The sequence below is a fragment of the Mytilus galloprovincialis genome, chromosome 11 (assembly GCF_965363235.1).
Source record: "Mytilus galloprovincialis chromosome 11, xbMytGall1.hap1.1, whole genome shotgun sequence".
NCBI lineage: Eukaryota > Metazoa > Mollusca > Bivalvia > Mytilida > Mytilidae > Mytilus > Mytilus galloprovincialis.
The window spans coordinates 30,672,335-30,685,931 of record NC_134848.1 but is presented as its reverse complement, the minus strand read 5'-3'; the positions used below and the strand labels follow the sequence as shown (position 1 = coordinate 30,685,931).

General features: G+C 34.0%; 1 protein-coding gene across 1 annotated transcript; it reads right to left on the bottom strand.

The window, feature by feature from the left end:
- On the bottom strand, positions 1-12,402 carry LOC143050716 (uncharacterized). Its single transcript, XM_076223846.1, has 4 exons — positions 12,385-12,402; positions 4,071-4,122; positions 827-949; positions 1-545 (listed from the first exon to the last, which is right to left on the bottom strand). Exons 1-4 carry the CDS (start codon positions 12,400-12,402, stop codon positions 1-3), a joined length of 738 nt encoding a protein of 245 aa, XP_076079961.1.
- Positions 12,403-13,597: the final 1,195 nt, after the last annotated feature.

Below are 13,597 nucleotides of genomic sequence, written 5' to 3'. Positions count from 1 at the left end.
TCAGTTGTCTTTAATTACCTTATCCAATCTGTCGACGTTCCTGCAGACTTGTAACCACTTGTTGTCGGGTAATCCAGCGGGAATAAGTCGTTTGGTTTTCCGGTTATAATTTTCAAGAATGAAATCACCACCTTCACCCTTAGACTCATTCCCACTTACACTATAAGATTCGTTTTCAACAATAAACGCACGAACTTCAGGCGGACATTGTACCCGGACAAACAAATCTCTTACAAATGTCTTCATGTAAAAAGGCATATTGAGGCCAAAAAAGAGTGGCGAAAACTTTACTTTTGCTGTTTGAATAGCAGCAGTATTATTTCGCCTGACCCCTGCCCTGAATACATGGAGTGCCAAACAGTAGGTAAATACTATTTCCGACATTAAACTATAGTTTTTATTTTGGACACCCAACAACCACTTGTAATAGCCTACTGCAGACACTGGACTCTTATCCTTCAGCTGTTCTTTGCAATATACTGTAAGGAGCTCCTGTGCCGTAGCAAACATAAAAATTTGCAAAATTTGCCAGCTCTTGTGATGATCTGTAAAAATTTTAAACAACATTACCATCTCACATTTGAAACATAAATTGTCTATAGAATATTAACAAAAACTATTCAAAGTAAAACGTTTTACGCCATTCACTTTTTTATATAATTATATTTTTGTTTTTCTGTGTAAAATTGAAATAATAAAAAAAAATTAACAAACCCATAGCACTTCTAAAAGTTGATTGTTATTTTTCAAAACTTCGAATCAAACTGGTCAGTAACTTTAAATGTAAATAAACTATTCATTTCAATAAAATACATACTAGTTGCACCTTGGCAAGCTTGTAGGGCTTTAATAGATACAAATCCTAACATCTTTGCTAGGTCTAGTAGCCCGACATCCCATAGCAGTTTGAATAAGGCTTTTACCATATTTATTTCATAATGACCAGGTCCTGTAACAGAAAAACAATCTTTTAACTATCAAATTGAAATAAGATGTTGTATGAATGTCAATGACTTTTGTAGTCAAATGTTTGCACCTGTTCGGAATCTGATGAAAATTAGTTGCCGTCTGTTTATGTTTGTTATTTGGATGGAGGGCTGTCTCATTGGCACTCATATCACATTTTCCTATATACATTCAACGTGATAACTTGGCAAACAGCGAACAGTCAAATAATGGAAACTTACCAGGAAGTAGTAAGATATTGTTGTACTTTCTGCAGTTTTCAATTGGGATAATCTGTTTTCATTGGTGTGTGTTGTGGTTCAACGTCAATCTGATAGCGACGGTGTTCATCTTCTGCTTCTTCAAGTTCGTCCACGTTGTAATCAAACCCTACGTCTACGAAATCACAAGGGACTTGGGAGCATAAGAATGTAAACGTTTGGTGCTTAGTTGTCTCACAATCGCGGTCCCATTTGTTTGTTTTTTTTGTTCTGTCAAAAAATTGCAGGCGGTACATGAGAAAATCGTCATCTTCTCTTGCAACAGATAAAACACGCCCGAGATAACCGAATGCAAGGAATCCGCAGTATGTGACGTCACATCTGTCAGTTGCAGACGACCAAAGCACTTCACAGAAAGCAAACAGATTAAAAGATTGATTGATTGATTGATTGTTGGTTGCTTTACGCCGCATTAGCACAAAAAGGCTATATCGCGGCGAGAGCTAATTCGAATATTTTTACAATTTAAAGCATATTTTTAAAATAAGACAAAAAGTCCTTCAATATACTAAAATTCTAGACTAAAGCAAATTGATTATTTATAAATAAAAATCATATGAGTAAAATAACGTGATAAAAATTAAAAACGACTTAAATATAATAACATTTTTATATTCTATAATAAATTCCAATTTCTTTTAAAAATGCAACAATATTTGTAAATGGAACATTATTAAATAAATCATACATATTATTGACATTGAAATGCTTCTTACGAATATCAGCAAAGTCAATACAATTAATTAAAACATGTTTAATAGTATACTTGCAGTTGCAAGGTACACATTGTGGTTCATCTTCATTTTTTAAAAGATACTCGTGTGTTATTCTAGTATGACCAATACGACATCTAGAAATAATACACTGATCTTTTCTGCACATAAAATTATTAAAAGGTTTACCTATATAAGGTTTAATTTCATGTAATTTATTGTCATCTTTTTTACTCCATTCATTTTTTAAAATATTAAACACATATTCTCTAATATTAGATTTAAAATCAGTATATGGTAAAAAGAAGATGAGCGCGTTTGATGTAAGATTTGTTTAGTGCATAGATACAACTATTTGTAAAAACGTCTCATCTTGAGATAAATTCAAATATTCACTTCAATGAAAAATATTTGATTTTAATGATAATTGAAAATAAATCTGATGCATCTGTTTTCAAACAGGAGTTATAAATCCTAGACTATAACTGAATTGATGTATATCCATCAATGAATTGATATTCCTGATATATTTCTTGATTATTTGTGTGTAAAATTCTTGTGGATAATTCGTTTGCATGCTGGTGAACAGGGGAAATTGAAATACTATTTTGTTTCTAAAAATTTATAGCATCACATCAATAACATCTATAGGAAAACCACTTATGATAGCATCAAATTGAAGATAATAGCATCATTTTCCATGATGCTTAAAGGTCCTGGGGAGCTACGTTTTACGTTTCAGCAATTTGGCACTACGTTTCAGCATTTTTGTAGTACTCTTTTCGGCTTTATTTTAACATTGATTTACTAAATAGTTAAATTTAATTTACGTTTCTGCATTTGACAGAAATGAATTTTTTGGTGAAAGAGAGATATACTTAGACCATTTTGAGCCAAAATTCATTCGTCTATGAGTTTGCATAAAAAATCAGGATTAATGTGCTACATAGTACACTTATTTAAGATTTCCAGAAAACCGGGAGTTATTTTGGTAGAACCTGTGATTTCAAGATTAGAAATTTCTTATAAGACTTTAAGCATTGGTTGAAAATTGGCATGTAGAAAGGTGATAAATGTACAATTTAAAATATACCTGGTTTCCTTTGAGTTAAACTTAAGGTAAAATATTTAGAAATTTAAAGCTGTGAAAATTGCAAAATTTGTTTAAAAAGATAGGTATTTTTAATTGGTGGTCTGACACATTACAGGATTTTGAGAAATTTGCGGAAACGTAATACGGCCCTGGGGATATTTCCTCATTTTATGGGTTGTTCGTGCTATTAGTACAGTTAGAATGCATTGTGACTTCACAATTTCTATTTAAAAAGCAGGCTTAGTACAAATGAGGGGGATAGGACGTTTATCGGGACTCGGGATCGGGTGTTTTTAAGCTCGGGATTTCGGAATTGATCCTTTCGGGATTCTTTAATCGAATTTCGGAACCCCAGGATTTCGTGTTTTTAAGTCAGGGATTTCGAGATCAGGACCCATCCTTCACAAATGTATATAGCAATCATAAACCATATGGTCTGACAATAATTGCATGGTATCTGCCACTGGGGTTCTGTCCCATTAGATGATTTCATATGATATAGATCTTTTGAATGTATACATTTTTCGGTAAAAGTGAACATGGTGAAGGGGGAGACCTTTGTTGAGACGTCAGGACCAGGTGTTTTTAAGCTGGGGATTTGGGGATTGATACTTTTGGGATATCAGGATTGAAATTTCTTTTACTTCTGGACTTCAGGATATAAGGTTTTTAAGCCTGGGATTTCGTGATCAGGACCCTTCCTTACCCCTCATCCCTCCAAAATGTAATCTCTTCTCCCTTGTTAGTTGGGTTTCTTGTATTTTTTTGGGGGGGAAAAATAACGTATGTTGGAATGATCACTCAATACAGCAAGACTTGGATGTGAAAAGAAAGAAGAGGCTTTTAAAGGGGCACTAGCTGTCAAATTCATGGTCACCGATTTGACTTAAATTTCCATATTTGATTTATAACAATGTAAAACATTTATCCAAACTATCAAAAGTCTAAAATAAACAGTTTACAGAGAGCATGGGGTAGATAATATATAGGTTCGTGATAACTTGGCAAACAGCGAACAGTCAAATAATGGAAACTTACCAGGAAGTAGTAAGATATTGTTGTACTTTCTGCAGTTTTCAATTGGGATAATCTGTTTTCATTGGTGTGTGTTGTGGTTCAACGTCAATCTGATAGCGACGGTGTTCATCTTCTGCTTCTTCAAGTTCGTCCACGTTGTAATCAAACCCTACGTCTACGAAATCACAAGGGACTTAGGAGCATAAGAATGTAAACGTTTGGTGCTTAGTTGTCTCACAATCGCGGTCCCATTTGTTTTTTTTTTGTTCTGTCAAAAAATTGCAGGCGGTACATGAGAAAATCGTCATCTTCTCTTGCAACAGATAAAACACGCCCGAGATAACCGAATGCAAGGAATCCGCAGTATGTGACGTCACATCTGTCAGTTGCAGACGACCAAAGCACTTCACAGAAAGCAAACAGATTAAAAGATTGATTGATTGATTGATTGTTGGTTGCTTTACGCCGCATTAGCACAAAAAGGCTATATCGCGGCGAGAGCTAATTCGAATATTTTTACAATTTAAAGCATATTTTTAAAATAAGACAAAAAGTCCTTCAATATACTAAAATTCTAGACTAAAGCAAATTGATTATTTATAAATAAAAATCATATGAGTAAAATAACGTGATAAAAATTAAAAACGACTTAAATATAATAACATTTTTATATTCTATAATAAATTCCAATTTCTTTTAAAAATGCAACAATATTTGTAAATGGAACATTATTAAATAAATCATACATATTATTGACATTGAAATGCTTCTTACGAATATCAGCAAAGTCAATACAATTAATTAAAACATGTTTAATAGTATACTTGCAGTTGCAAGGTACACATTGTGGTTCATCTTCATTTTTTAAAAGATACTCGTGTGTTATTCTAGTATGACCAATACGACATCTAGAAATAATACACTGATCTTTTCTGCACATAAAATTATTAAAAGGTTTACCTATATAAGGTTTAATTTCATGTAATTTATTGTCATCTTTTTTACTCCATTCATTTTTTAAAATATTAAACACATATTCTCTAATATTAGATTTAAAATCAGTATATGGTAAAAAGAAGATGAGCGCCGTTAGAATGCATTGTGACTTCACAATTTCTATTTTAAAAAGCAGGCTTAGTACAAATGAGGGGGATAGGACGTTTATCGGGACTCGGGATCGGGTGTTTTTAAGCTCGGGATTTCGGAATTGATCCTTTCGGGATTCTTTAATCGAATTTCGGAACCCCAGGATTTCGTGTTTTTAAGTCAGGGATTTCGAGATCAGGACCCATCCTTCACAAATGTATATAGCAATCATAAACGATATGGTCTGACAATAATTGCATGGTATCTGCCACTGGGGTTCTGTCCCATTAGATGATTTCATATGATATAGATCTTTTGAATGTATACATTTTTCGGTAAAAGTGAACATGGTGAAGGGGGAGACCTTTGTTGAGACGTCAGGACCAGGTATTTTTAAGCTGGGGATTTGGGGATTGATACTTTTGGGATATCAGGATTGAAATTTCTTTTACTTCTGGACTTCAGGATATTAGGTTTTTAAGCCTGGGATTTCGTGATCAGGACCCTTCCTTACCCCTCATCCCTCCAAAATGTAATCTCTTCTCCCTTGTTAGTTGGGTTTCTTGTATTTTTTGGGGGGGAAAAATAACGTATTTTGGAATGATCACTCAATACAGCAAGACTTGGATGTGAAAAGAAAGAAGAGGCTTTTAAAGGGGCACTAGCTGTCAAATTCATGGTCACCGATTTGACTTAAATTTCCATATTTGATTTATAACAATGTAAAACATTTATCCAAACTATCAAAAGTCTAAAATAAACAGTTTACAGAGAGCATGGGGTAGATAATATATAGGTTCGTTTCGTGTTTATTTTAGTCCAGACGCCATCTAAATAACTATCGATTTGACCTCAGATTACCATACAAGATTGATTGATTGTTGGTTGCTTAACGTCCAGTGGCAAATATTTCATGCATATTCAGGACGAGAACAAGTTCACAATAAATACAATAGGTAGGTTGTTGTAATAGAGGCCATCTAGGATGATGGTCAGGGAAATTTGAACTGCCACTGGAAAATGAGGGTATATTGGATAGGGACAGAAATTTTGCCTTGCAACAGGCCACATACGAACCCATCAAATAGTTGTTGCAAGGGTTCTTAACGTGCAAAGAGCGTGGCACTCTCTTTACACGAGGCATCGGATTTAACGTCCCCTTCTGACGGACGTGACTGCGAACTTGATACACCCCGCACAGCCAAACGGACGCCCCACTTCAGCAAGCCTTTTACTGCCGGTCGGGAGAAGACCAAGTGACCATATTTCTTTACCCCAGTCACCCTTGGGGTTGATTACCATATGAGCAATGCAAACATAAATAAAGATATGAATAGATTAAACCAACACGTGCAATTGGATCTTTATAGGTCTGTTTGAATTTATTTTATAGATTAAAAATAGATGTTTGTCATTGTTTTTAACCGTATAAGAATGATTTGATGTGCATCGAATTAGTAATCAAATGATTTACCGTAGTTTCACTTTCATTGTTGACATTCTTTTTCTTTAAATAACCAGTACACGTACAATGCATGCGTTGTCAATCTCTAGCTAGGGGTTAAATTTAAGTTCACATGAATACGGTTTTAAAGAGATCGACTCATTCACTTGCAAGTGAATTACTAATCAATGTTTCTTAGCGTAATTTGACAAAACTGGACCTTTTAGGTGCAAAAAGTGAATTGTTCACTTTTTCACTTTTATTATTGATTGAACAGAAAAAATCAAACTTTAGATTTTTGATATATCTCGTAGCTAGTGCCCCTTTAAAATACAAAAAAAACAATTATTTGAAACTTTTTTAACCTTATTATATTTCCAAGTTTCCAATTTATGCTTTTTTATATATATGCAATAATTTATAAATTTTTAGCTTAAATTTCTCGTATTGTAGGATTCTCAAAATGATACTGTAAACTCTCAAGAAGACATAAACACAGGTCAACAGGACACAAGACTAGCACCTGATAACCACATTTCATCTTAAATTTCATCTCTAATTCGTGAGTACTAATTACATGTATACATGCCTTTTGTTAAAATATACTTTTTCACTTGTTCGTTTTTTACAAAAAAGGTTGTTTTGCTGTATTTATACCCCTTTACAACGAAATTTGTTTAAATGATACATTGTGATTTTTATCCAATGCAATCATAGGTTTGAACGTTGTTTTTAATTTAAACATGTTTTTATCAAATATATTTTACCACCGGTGCTGGTTTTGGCTTTGGAGTACTCGTGACAAGTCTTGCTGTGGCAATGATCAGTTTGCTTGACCAATGGTGATGGCATGATGGAAATCGCTACTGGACTGAGACACGTAGGAGAAGACAATCACAGCACACTGTTGACGATTTTCTTGGTGCATTGAATTGTTTCGGTGAATCCATCGCGACCAATAGCACTACCAAACTTACACATACATAGATTAATTTCATTACCGATGGTTGTCAGGCACATATAAAGGGAGACACATTTTTTCTTATAACATTATAACAAGACAGATCGTTGACGCCATGCATGTTGTTTCCTAGATTATTATATTTATTCAGCCTCACTTTAGATCAATAGTCAACTGGCATTGAATCAATCATGTGGTATTTGTTCCCCACCTGGCCCTTACGACGCGCAGCTAGATATCGGACAGGGATACCACGCTACATCAAACCTATATTAAATATTAGGAAGTCCTGTCACAAGTAAATTTGGGGAAAGCGGTAAGTTTGGTTTATTGATCAAGACATTTTTAGAAATGAAGTTGACGGCGATGTCCGGGAAAGGTTCTGGTCCATTTTCCCACAAAAATGTTCATTCTCAAACATTAACTGCTATTATTTTTGAAAATAAAAACAACAGAAAAGATTTTTTTCAGATTATTTGATCGACAAAATACATAAGGCCTTACGTAATGCTCTTGACGACGGAAGATTGAATAATCCACCATATCACAATTGGTGTTTTAATGTGAGTAAGACCGTGTTCACACCAAACGCCGTGTACAGTAAACATGTTTACATTTGGTTTAATGTAATGTACACTAGTTTCACATTAAATTTGTACAGATCTATACATCTTGTTAAGCTACCTGTACAAAAGATTTTTCACACTTGTAAACTATGTGTTATTTAAATGTTCATTTCGTAGATCCGAATTCAAATTTTCAAAGAACTTTTCTAGCAGTTAGGGAACGACCATTTAAAACAAGTGGGATGGTTTTCCCCACAATTTGATTTAAAAAAAATCGGGTCATTCAGATGATTAGAACAAACAAATATTCTGAATCCAAAGTTTCCCCATGCATTTGAGTGTAAAATATTGATTTGGTACCATCGAAAAAAATAAATAATTATAAACTTTTGCGCTAGAAAAAAATTCTCTGACTCAGAACCTCTCCTCTTTTTTTGAAGTACAGTGAATGCTCCGTTACGAAAGTCATTTGGATAGTTTCCATTAATTTAAAGATGTCTTGATTACGCATTAAAAACGTAGGCTCGCCATTAGCGTGCTTACAGACGAAGAAAAGAATTGCGATGTAAAGGATCACGTCATTTCCATCTTTTCTGTTTGTTTTAAATGGTATTTTTTTTCTCGAAGGAGTATTTGGCAAAGGGTGGGGGTAATCTTTAATTCCTAATTGTATTAACGTTGATGTCACTTGTAAATAACATCGCAAACTGCAAGTATTATGTATTTTCTAAATCGCTTCCCTGGTCTGCTACCAAAAGGAGTGTCAAAAGACATTATTGTAGAACAATTCATTTCTTATCTTATCTTCTCTTCTCTTCTTTTATGATTTGCAAGGTTGTGTAAAGAATATGATTGACGAAACTTGGATCAGCATTGGACAACTTTAAAATGAACAAGGACATTGTATTTTCTCCCATCTTGCAACAGTAATGTATGGAATTATGACAATACCCCATAGTAGCGCACATTGTGAAAGAGTTTTTCCTGCGTTAGAAAAAAACAGAACTGAACAAAGATCCTGTTTGGGAGACAACACTTTGCAATCGCTTCTTGTTAAAAGTGCAAAGCTTGATATCAGTACTCTTGATGGCAAAGCACTTGATCGTCTGAAGGCAGCTTATTACAGGAAACTGAGTCAACAGTGAATTGAATACGATCTCCAGAGTACCTTATTGAACTCTTAAACTATTGGCAACTTTGTATTGATAGTTACTTGTTGATTTATAGCCAATGACAATCAAATGTCTAGTCATACATATTCAAATCTAGTCCCTATTGAGTTTTAATTCATCATTTTGAGGTTTTGTATTTTTAATGTGTTGTACAAGATTAAATGTTTAATGAAATTTTAAATGTACATATCTTGATTCTTTATAAGTACACTGTGAAAACCAGATTTGCATGTATTGGCTTATTCCAAAATTGACCTCAACTTTTGGTCAAATCATGCAAATTATAGGATATAATCTTGGTCAAAATCTTTGTTCCAAACATGTCTGAATAAAACTGCAGATACTGTCAGAATGCAGGAAATTGCATCTAATTTTTAAAAAAATTATTGGGGGGGGGGGGGGCATGTCCCCAAACCCCCCTAGAAGGTTCCTGCCGCTACGCGGCACTCATCGAGAGTACTACTGACAACATTGCAAACTACTGACAATTCTACTAATTAAATAATGTCTATTGTAATGAAATATTGTCCCCTAAGTGAACAGCGTTTTATATTAACAGTTACCGGTATGAAAAATTACTTAAATCATTATATATGTTTACATGTACATATAAAAATATTAAATAAGAAGATAAGGATGGTAGGAGTAACATGAACGAACTCTTTGTCAAAGTTGCAACTATACATGTAGGTTACAATACGTATAGTCTATAAGGCTATATATAAAATGTATTACTTTAAACATATCAAAAACTGTCCTGGTGAACACACTATAACGAGATAAAAATCCCCCGGGACAGAATCATAAGTATGAAATAATGTCCATGTCTATGGACACTTTTTCATACCACCAGAACATATTTTCATATGAAATAGTGTCCATGGACAAATATTACTTTGAAATAATGTCCAGTGCGAGGGACACTTTCAAATCCTAAAGAAGCTGTCTGTGTGTTAACCAATACCATAGAACTTCTCCAGGGCCTATGGGGTTAAGACTGCATCTCATCGTACTGAGAAAGTAAAAGATTTTACATGATGTAAATCCAAACTATTGATTGCCATCTTCTTCTTTAGTGTGTATGATCCACCACTATATTGGTGCACCCAAAATGTTCATTCATAAAATGTATATTCACATTTATCTTATCAATAAAAATTTACATAGAAAAAAATAAATGTTAACACATTTTAATACTGGGCCTTCGAAATGTACACCCTTGATGTCTCGGGAGTTAATAATCAATAATTTGAATTTTTGGACACTGTTCTGTACACAAACAAACTAACTGTCATGACAGGCCAAGTTCGGATGGAACTAGAGTTCTGACTAGAGTTCCATATGAACGGTAAATAATTTTGAAGAGTAAGGTCTCTAGATTAGCGGAAGTACAAGGCCCCTACTCTGAATATGTTTACATTCAAATTTGATTGGATTGACGTCATAACATCCGGGATATCGAGTCGATCTCTAGAAACCCTGCCACAACCAGGGTTCCTCGAGTGTTAATGGCGAAGGCTTTATCCAATCAAAACATGTGTTATATATGACCATGTCAATTCAATCTACTTCCGAACTTGGCTACAGTGAACGACAATTTTTTTTTCTGTTACCTGTGTGACGTATCAAAATATTATTATCACTTATTGTATTGTGACTTGCTTACTCTGTCGAGTTGGCGGTTGATTCCCTGCAGGGGTTACACGTTGCCTAGCCTTTACGAATTGTACAATGCACCCCAAGGGTGACTGGGGTATAGAAATATGGTCACTTGGTCTTCTCCCGATCGGCAGTAAAACGCTTGCCGAATTGGGGCGTCCGTTTGGCTGTGCGGGATGTATCAAGTTCGCAGTCACGTCCGGTCAGAAGGGGGACGTTAAATCCGATGCCTCGTGTAAAGTGAGTGCCACGCTCTTTGCACGTTAAGAACCCTTGCAACAACTTTTTGAGGGGTCCGTAGGTGGCCTGTTGCAAGGCAAAATTGACCGATTTAAGGTAACATCAAAAAAATTGACTTCTTGATCAAATGACAGATTTAAGGTAACATCAAAAAAATTATTAAAAAGTTGACAAATTTACAGTAAAATATGAAAAAAAATATCAATAAGGTAACATTCGAACGAATATCCAAAAAGTGGTTAATTTGAATGAAAAATGTTGATATTTTTTTCATAAGGTTGTGGTTGGTTCAAGTTTTCTTATTGATCAAATGCCCGATTTAAGGAAACATAAAAAAATTTATCAAAAACATTGACAAATTTACAGAAAAATATGAAAAAAATATCAATAACGTAACATCCAAATGAATATTCTAAAAGTGGTTAAATTGAATGAAAATTGTTGATATTTTTTATCAAGCTGTGGTTGGTTCAAGTTTTCTTTATCAAACGGCAGATTTAAGGTAACATCAAAAAATTATCAAAAAAAAATGACTTCTTGATCAAATGACAGATTTAAGGTAACATCAAAAAAATTGACTTCTTGATCAAATGACAAATTCAAGGTAACATCAAAAAAATTATAAAAAAATTGACAAATTTACAGTAAAATATGAAAAAAATATCAATAAGGTAACATCCGAACGAATATACAAAAAGTGGTTTAATTGAATGAAAAATGTTGATATTTTTTAATCAAGCTGTGGTTGGTTCAAGTTTTCTTCTTGATCAAATGACCGATTTAAGGTAACATCTACCGATTATACCATGTATAAGGTGCACAGTTTTCTCTGCTTTCAAAATCTTTCTTTTTGAACCCGTCGACCTGGAACCTATCAATTGTTGGTAATATTAATAATTTGGAAAACAAAAAGGCCTGGAATGGAGTATGTTTTACTCAACAGTATACAGCAAAATTCTAAATACACTGTTTGGTGGTGCGCCTGTCAGATGCGGAACGTACAGATAAGGTAATAGGTAACAGGTCAATATACTATTGGTATCGGTGTCGTATTCTTAATTATTGGCAATATTAATTACGTGGAAAACAAACGGGCCTAGAATGGTGTAATAAACTGTGTATGTGCATTTATATATTCAATTGTCTTATTGGCAATCATACCACAACTTTATATTTTCATAAATATGTATATATATTTAGTTTTTACCTTTGTAACTTTACCCATTATGGTAACTGTGGTTCCTTCTACTTTAACAGCATCTATGATTTTCACGGCCTCTGGTAAAGCATCAATGTGTTTTTTTTTGCTTCTGCATTGGTCACGTCACTAACAGTGACAGCACTGGTCAATGACACCACAGTCGGCCTGTTTATCACAATTGTGTTGTATGCCTTCTTTATATAATTCCTGAGCATCACGCTATTGTCAAGTTTTAACATAGACATCTTTGCACTGTCATAGCAGATGGCTGTTATGTAACCAGTACCATCTGCTACTGCTATCTTGGTGGAGGTCTTCTCCACCCCATCCCTCTGGTACTTGGTTGTTGCAGAGACTGCAACAACCTTTACCCTGAGCGGTACACGGTATGGTGTGTTACCAGGCAGTTTCATCAATTTTTCTATGTTATTCATGGTCTATGTATATATCAAATGTATAAAACAATGATATAAAATCTAGATAAATGTACATAAAATGAAATTTGGTGATTTGTTTTGGCTGCTATTTACATTTGGTTCTGATAATTCTTATTTAGACTGCAAAATCTGCCATGTCTACTTTAAAATGTGTTGGTACTGAATTCTGTCAGAACTATTATTAAAATGTACAGTATTGTTACATTATATTAACTTATATAGCATATATGACCTGTTTTGACATTTAACATTTTAACTAAGTGACATAAATATATACACGTATACACAATTTCATACAAGCAATGACTAACTGAATGCATGTGTTGTATGACATTTTCATTTTATTTCTAAAAGTGACTATTATGATCAAGCATTTGAAAATTAAAAATAAGGTGTCCTAATTCCATTCCTCGGAGCTAAATAAATTTGAGTAGAATTTAACTTGTTCATTTAGTATTTCGTCTATATTGTATTTAAAATATAAAAAAGAAGATGTGGTATGATTGCCATGGAGACAGCTGTCCATTTTCTGTTTTAATTCGACTTTTTTCCGTTTTGCTTTTCGAGATTGAAGAAGTAGCTCGACGATTTTTCCCCTTCTTCCGCCCATTTTTCACGCGTCCTTATTTTAGACGCCTCTGATTTGTTCTCATAGTAATTTTTAATTAGGCAGCAACCATTTGATTTTCTGGGGGGGGGGGGGGGGGGAGGGGCTATGGTTTTTATTTTCTGGACAAATTTTTCAATTTTTTTCACAAGTCGAAAACAATTTTTTTCTTTCA